Here is an 8,783-nt window from a genome sequence, read left to right as displayed (position 1 = left end):
AGGAGCTAAATGATCTTAACTCCAAAGTATAAGGTGTGCTTTGGTCAAACCACAAAAATCTCATCATATTAGAGCGACACGACTGTATCTACAATATACGGATGAGATCACGTAACCGAGTAACTGGACAGTTAGAACTGAGAGATATTCGGCGTTGCGTTAGCTATATATTCATTCACTCTATATGAACCCTAAATTCCTTGAGGATTAGCGGAATTAGTTCAGTCTGTATTTTATTAATATTCGTGGTTTAATTTTTCAACTAAAGGTTAACGGGAGTTGAGGTTGCATTTGGTTTTATTTTTCCAAAAGAAAGAAGAAATCAACCAGTCGGTGAGATCTGTACGTTGTTCGTTTTCTTAATATATCACTACTACTTCGTAGTTTGTCTCAAATGTGAAATTATTAAAAAAGTGGTAACCTGTTTGGTTTATGGCTTATATATAAGCAGAAACTTATATTTGATCAAGTTTTGAGTTTTTGTTATATATATACATGGTAACATATGCTAATTAATGTTAACGGTGGACCCACTTCAGGTCAACATGGGGAGTAAACTAAAAATCCTAGCAATTTCAATGTTCTTGTCAACCCTTTTCTACACTCCGGTATTTTCCACATCAACTGATGGGCTTGTTAGGATTGGACTGAAAAAAGTGAAATCCGAATCAACAGATGATATAGCTTCCCTCCTTGCTTTGAATAATGGTGATTATAACTTAAAGACGTTTATAAGGAAGTATAGGCAAAGTTCAAAGAATCTTGGTGATTCCCAAGAGCCCGATATTGTAGCATTGAAGAACTATATGGATGCTCAATATTTTGGTGAGATAGGCATTGGCACCCCACCTCAGAAGTTTAAAGTCGTATTTGACACGGGTAGTTCTAACTTGTGGGTGCCATCGTCTGAATGTTCATATTCGGTAAGCATGTCTTACATCATTTTAATAAAACATCAATGAGTACGATGAACAGAAAGTTAACGTTCGCTAAGGTTATATATATATATATATATATATATATATATATATATATATATATATATATATATATATATATATATATATATATATATATATATATATATATATATATATATATATATATATATATATATGCTACATGTGCAGGTATCTTGCTATTTCCACACAAAATACCAGTCAAGTCAGTCAAGCACCTACAAAAAGAATGGTTAGTGAGTTACTTTTATCATGTTCTACTATAAACATTTTTGAACATGCCTAGAGGCTATAGAGTAAATCACCAGATTCCACGTAATTGTTAGCATCGGTATAACTCAAACAGTACTAGGTTCATACTCATAGTGGAAAAAATTAATAGTGTTGGAAAAAATTGATACTCTTATACTCGTACAACTCTCACACTTAAAAAGTAATAGTGTTGGAAAAAATTCCAACAAATATGAAGTTTTAAAATATAGAAGTGGATTTGTTTAGGTTTGGTTATTCACAATATAAAAAGATATGCTACAAAAATTTCTACCAAAGTTTTGTTTTTATATGAACAGTAAAAGTTGGTTATATATAAAATTGACCTTTCACATTCTGGGTGACTGAGAGAAATCAGGAATTGGATCCAACCTTGTAGCCACGTGTGACTATTGAGCACTATTGAAAACGGTAAAACTTTAAAAATGGTCCCTATAGTTTTTGAAAATATCAAGTTTAGTCCCTAAGTTTAAAAAATTTCACAGATGATCTCTGTGGTTTCAAAACTTTTAACAGATGGGCATTTCTGTCATTTCACAATCACAGGGACCATTTATGAAGTTTTACCTTTTTCTTAAAAAAATATTATTATTTAATATTAAAGGGTCTCTCTCTCTCTCTCTCTCTCTCTCTCTCTCTCTCTCTCTTACCGACGACCATCAAGAACTCAATCACACACTATCTCTCACTAAACTTTGAAGGGATCTATTCACTGGAAAATCCGATGCAGTGTCTCAAGATGATGAATGTGGGCAAAGATGTTCTCTCAAGCAATTCGTCGAACACCTTCAGTGCACGACTTATATTCCCCATTTTCCAACCGATTTATTAGACTATCAATATCGAGAGCATGAATGGGGACAACAATGTGTTTGTGTGGTGCTAGACGAATAAGAAAACAGAAGAGAGAGAGAGAGAGAGAGAGAGAGAGGGACCCTTTAATATTAAATAATTATATTTTTTTCATTTTTTTTAAAAAAAATGTAAAACTTCATAAATGGTCCCTGTGATTGTGAAATGACAGATTTTCCCTTCACTTAACGGCTAAAAGCTAACGGAGTTAGCGAAAAGAACCATCTGTTAAAAGTTTTGAAACCACAGGAACCATCTATGAGGTTTTCTGAACTTAAGGACTAAACTTGATATTTTCGAAAATCACTGGACCATTTTTGAAGTTCTGTCCATTGAAAACACAATCCTTGTTTCGTATCTCAGGCCGAATGACCGATAGATAGGACAACGAACAAACCATTAATCAATGATTTTAAAAGTTAAAATATCCATATGAGAAACCCAACGGTGGGTGGTGAAATGATTCCTAAAAACCACGATTATGGCTCTAAGAAATATTTTCAAATGCGAGATTAAATGTCTTTTCCAAATAAAGTTTTATTAAGAAATCAATTTCAAAATAAATTTTCAAGCCCGTAAGTTTATAATTACTCAATAATTGAAAGAAAATTATTTGTACTATCACAATTTCCATAAAAAATTTGGGTGTCTTTAAAAGATAAGCTCTGGACGGTCGCCCTATCGCTCACCCTCTCGGATGGGTCTCGTCTTGACGAACTATAGATTATTAATAAAACTAGGTTATAACATGTGTGTTATACGGTTGACAGTAAAAGAAGTTATCTGATAAAAAAAATCATATTATTACAAACAATTATATGTATATAATAATTGATCTTATACGGGTAAGTGTAGGATCGTCATTCATAATAATTTTAATAATTATCTAAAAATTTTACAATAATTAAATAATGTTATATAAATCATTATTAATGGGAAAAACATAATGGTGTAATAGGAAACATTTAATTTTGGTATAATTAATGTGAAAAAATAAACAATTATACACGAAAAAAAAAACCCTCAAACTATCATTATTCGCATTCATGTTAAAAACTTGTGTATTGTATAGATTTTGAACAACTGATTGTAGTATAAATATTTTTGGATTTTTTATTATTTGTATATAATTTTCTAAATTTTCTAATGTCTTTAATCGGTATACTCCATATTCTTCTTTGAATCTGCAAAATAAAAAGATAAAAAAAAAACAAACAAACAAACCACAATTACTTTAAAATGAAGATGATATACACTTATTTAAAGCTAAACATTTTGTAAAAGCTTTAAGTTTATGTTTGTGGCATTTTGTTAAAATAGTTATCAAGTTAATCGATTGGTATATATATATATATATATATATATATATATATATATATATATATATATATATATATATATATATATATATATATATATATATATATATATATATATATATATATATATATATTACCTTATAAAAGAAATCTTATTATTTCTATAAATAGAATCAATATAATAATAATATTTTTTAAGACGTTCAAATCTTTAAGCTTAAAGTACAACCAATTATTAATATAATAATATTATAATATATATCTTACAAATGATAATGCTAGGGATACAAGTATTAAAAGCATTTTTAAATTAGTATTTCCTTATTTTTATGGATTGAATTAGTATTTTCATCAATTTTGATCCATCTTGTACTCTTAAAATATATTTTATCTGGTATCTGGTGCATTCGAAATCTGAAACACTTCTTTTCGACAAATCGTTTGAAATTTAAAAGCTCATTCAAATTGGAGTTCCCTAATTTTTTGCATAAAATATAGTTGACTGGAGACTAATTCAAATCTGCATCTCCTTTTTCTCTATGGAATCCACCACCACAATATTTTTTTAGTTTTGGCATTGCATTTTTTATTTTTGTGAAACCGATCGATAATGGTGCAAGTGTTCTTAGAAATATAACGTGTCTCTTAATGGAACTAATTGGTTGAAAGAAACTATTCGCCACCGCCGCTTTGCGCGGGCAAACGGCTAGTGTATATATATATATATATATATATATATATATATATATATATATAGTATTGAAACTTGAAAGGTTTAATGAAATAAACTAATTATCATCACTTCAAAAAATAATAAAATATTTGGATAAAACAATCATTCATTTTGCTTAGTTGCTGAGTATAAATTAATAGTATAAATAAAAAAAAAAAAGTTGAAACTAAGTTACAGTAAACATTTGAATAGTAGATGGGTTCACATAGTTATACCTACTTTTATAGCAATGTCAATGTTCTTGATACTTGATTAAAATAAATATGCAAGTGTGAATTAAAAGTAGGATGCTATATAAAAATTATTTAACATAAAGGTCCATGTGTAATAAGTAAAAAAATTAGCAATGCACTTTACTAATTGATTTAAAACTTAAAACTTGTACTATGTATCTATAAAAGTAGGATGTTATATAAGACATACCATTGGAGGCACATTGCTATTTCATGTTTCATCAAAACATACAGTGCTACACATACACAAATCCAAAAAAAAATTATAGAAAACAAAAAATAAAAATGTTGGCAAATAGAAAAAATGCAGAAAAAAAAAAAAAAAAACTTATGAGATTAATTATTTACTCTATATGAGACATACCACTGAAAGATCTTTAATATTTAATGTTTTATGAAGACAAAGAGTAAAAGACAGCATGACTACAGATACTTAAAAATAGTACTTTGATTTTCTATTTATTTGTATATGTAGGAAGAAAAGAGAACCAAGATAACCAAAACCTAATAAGCATGAACCATACACAACAATAGAAACCAACACAAACACCAACATACATTGAATATTATAGCAACGAACTTTGATAGAAGTTAGCTTGTATATTCTCGTTTATTTGGTTATGATTGTATAGCAAACGAAATACGTAGAAACAAGAGAAGTTCTTGTTCGATCGATTCTATGGGCTGATGGTATATATAAAAAGAAAATTTAATATGATTTTGAAGAAAAAAAAGGCGTGTCCGTTTATTAATCCTTAATTTATGGGATAAAGCATAATTTTAGGCTATTTAAATTAGAATGTTTAATTAGATATCAATGAATTCGAATTATAATTTAGGATATGATTTATATCAAATAATGAATTGACTTCGTAAATTTAAGATACTATTTATATCAAACAAAGAATTCAAAATTCATAATTAGTATATAATTTTTTTTTTCTTTCAAATTTTGAACGTCAATTGGAACTATAACCACAATTAGTGGAATAGAACTAATAAGAGCAGCAAGAACTTAGAATGGTTCATGTGGCAAATAAGGTTGCTAGAAAAGAAAATGGATATGTGGCAAACTTAAGATTTGTTTATTAGAAGAGATAGATATTAAAATTAATCAAATATTAATATATTTTAAGAAAAACAAGTACTTCAAAATTAGAAAATAAGAAATTTTGAAAATACGAAAATACGAAAATATAAAAATTTTGGTATAATATTTGAAATTTTTAAAATTTGAAAATTGTGGAGTAAAAAAGTTGAGTTTTAGATTTTTTTTTTTTTAATTTTTAGTTTTTGTGACTTTTTTTTTTTTTTTTACTTTTGTTGACCGATTAATTCTGCTAAGACGGATTATTCCTAAATTTTCGATTAATACAATAATCCTCGACGGTTGGAGAATGCTAAGGGATATATATATATATATATATATATATATATATATATATATATATATATATATATTGTTGTTGAGTTTTTATTTTCCGCCTATACTTGTCCATTCAACTTATTTAACTGTATACATTCAGTTCTTATCACCGAGTAAACCAGTAATAATGAATTAATATAATAATATATTTCTTACTTTGTACACATTTTGTTCTCTTTCGTTTTTGTACATTTAGTCCTTCAATTTTTTTCGTTGCAAAATAACTCAGTTGTTTTTGTACATATTCAGTAATTATAAACGGTTTCTTTAGGTTTTTTTTCATGTCATCCTATATGAGACAATCATTAATGAGCTGCCAATGTTGTTTATGCTTATAGTCATCGTTGCCTCAATTCCTTGGTGCTTAAGCTTTTTGTTCTGAATGTCGTAAATTCTTCATACGATTTCGGATTTTAACAATCTTTATATCCACGTGTTCATATTTGAATCTACTACAATTTTCATTTAGATTACTCCCATTACAAAATAATAAATTTTTACCTATGACTTTATTAAAAAAATGTTCATACATATATTCATAAAGAACACATGTATATAAAGATCATCAACAAAAATACATATTACGTTTTAACAAGAATAATTTAAACGAAAAATGTAGTATACTTAAATACAAATGCGTGGATACAAAGATTGTTAAAATATAATATTGTATGAAAAAGTTACGACGTCCAAAACACATGACATAAGCGAAACACATAACTTAAGCAACTAACGTCGCAGTGACCATAAACATAAACAACCCCGAAAACATCATTAATTATTGTCTCCCGTAGGATGCCGTGAGAAAAACCATAAGAAACTGGTCATAAGTATTCAATGTGTACAAAACAGCAATGACTTATTTTGTAACAAAAAATATATTAAGGACTAAATGTGAAGAAAATATTAAGGAACAAATGTGTAAAAAGTGAGAAGTATATTGCCATATTAAGATGGTGTTCGGATAGGGAAAAGATAGAGACCTTATAGCTTATTGCTTAAGTGTTTGGATACGAAACATTAAAAATGTAATGACCCAAAAATCCAAGGTAAATTTTCACTTTTATTGTAATCAAAACACTATTGTAAGTTTGTTCAAGACATTGAAAAGCATTTCAAATAAAACAAATATAATATTTTAATCCCGAAGATCACATATTGCGGAAAACAAAGGTGTATGTGTTACGAACGTCCCAAGCTCTTTCGTTCGAAAACTGGATTATCTGAAACTAAAACTGAAAACCGTAAGCAAAAAACTTTGTGAGTTCCCCAAATACCACATATAATGCAAACACATACCTGGGTGCCCAACCTACCCCTTCGATCTATTTCAGTCGGATACTGCCAAGTATATCTAGGTGCTCGACCTACCCTTGTCAGGCATATATGGGTGCCCAATCTACCCTTTTGTTCTATTTCAACCGGTTGCGGGGTCTATTACACCCCTACCAATACCACATAATATCATTCATAACATACTGTCAGGCATATCTGGGTGTGCGACCTACTCTTTCAGATTATTTCAACCGGATACCGGGTCTATTTCACCACTACCACTACCACATAATATAATGCATAACATGATGTCAGGCATATTTGGCTGCCTGGCCTACCCCTTCGGTCTATATTAACCAGATATTAGGCGCATGTCACCTCCTACCACTACCACATAAAATCATGCATATCTCAAATACCACCTTAATAATTATTACAAAGACAGTCAGTAAGCTATATCAATACTAGTGGGCCGGTCTTGATGCCTTCGACCCACAGATTCTATGAAAGGAGACTCACCTCGAATGATGAAGTTCACTGCAAGAAGTCCTTAGTTGCTGCACAGACAACTTCCCGAGCTAACAATACCAAAATATCACCCAATTAGCAATTGGGTTCCAAACCATGATGCATAATACATACATAGGGTAAAATGACCATTTTACTTCTGGTCCAACTTAAACCAAAACCAAGTCCCAAACTAAAAACCAAAAAGGCCCAAAACCACCCGTTTCATAAAGGCCCACGAATGGCCCAAATTTCCAAATAGGGCACAACCCCATATGGGCCTTATCCTAAAACCCACTAATACCTTAGTCAATAACCGATCTTAGAAAACCCAAAGACACCACAAGGCTCTAGCCCATTTGGGCCCACAAAGTCCCAAATCCATTGGGCCTACAAGGCCCAATAAAGAAACCCCATAATCTAGTCTAAGAAGAAGTCCAATTCCAAAAACAATTACTCCATCTAGAAGTCCAACTCTCAAAGTCCAAGACCAACTCCAAGGCCCAAGGTCCAAAGGTGAAAACCAAGCCCAAAATGGCACTAGGCCATCTACGTTGGCCATACACACTAGTATGATAAGCGTGGACACAAAACCTTCAGTAGATGGGGTGTACTTATGTTTACACAGGGCGTAACCGCAAACTCTGCAAAACTTGTTTCATGACTTAATCAGTTAAGTCTTTCCATAGAAACCTCAGAATACTTCCTGACTCAACTCTTAATGCACAAAGTCGGCATCTTTATGCATTTACATGACTCGATGAGACCCAACAACGATTTTAATCCATTAAAACACAACAAGAACATGCATGAACTCAAAAACTCCACAATGCTTGCACCTTTATGAATGATGGACCCTTAAAATGTCTAGATCTACTAGATTGAGCTCCTAAAATAACCCTAGCTCACCAAGCCCAAGCAAAAGGGACTAAAATGGACAAAAACCAACCCAAAGTAGATTTATGAAATAAGAAGACAAGATCAAATCTTTTTACCTCCAATGGACTGAAAAAGATGGAAAACCTATGGATCCACAAGCTCCCTTCCAGGTGGTGATTCTTCAACAAGCCCCAACTTCTTCAAAGTATACAAAAATTCTCAAAGATCCTTCACAATGACTTAAATGCTACAAAATATGGCTAAAGGTTGTCTTTTAGGGTTTAGGAGGCTAAGGGATGGATACAAGATGAGGCTCATGAAGGAAATGAG

General features: G+C 30.6%; 1 protein-coding gene across 1 annotated transcript in view; it reads left to right on the top strand.

Annotated features, from left to right (window-relative positions):
* The first annotated feature begins 204 nt into the window (after positions 1-204).
* The window catches only part of LOC145042168 (aspartic proteinase A1-like), a 53,628-nt gene continuing 45,049 nt past the window's right edge, over positions 205-8,783 (top strand). The window contains exons 1-3 of the mRNA XM_078990554.1: positions 205-342; positions 540-923; positions 1,131-1,191. Of these exons, the coding sequence (XP_078846680.1) occupies positions 546-923; positions 1,131-1,191 (439 nt within the window). The 5' untranslated portion in view covers positions 205-342; positions 540-545. The remainder of the gene's footprint in view (positions 343-539; positions 924-1,130; positions 1,192-8,783) is intronic.

Source organism: Lactuca saligna, chromosome 4 (genome assembly GCF_052625555.1).
Source record: "Lactuca saligna cultivar CGN05327 chromosome 4, ASM5262555v1, whole genome shotgun sequence".
Taxonomy (NCBI): domain Eukaryota; kingdom Viridiplantae; phylum Streptophyta; class Magnoliopsida; order Asterales; family Asteraceae; genus Lactuca; species Lactuca saligna.
This window is presented reverse-complemented; position numbering and strand designations above follow the sequence as displayed.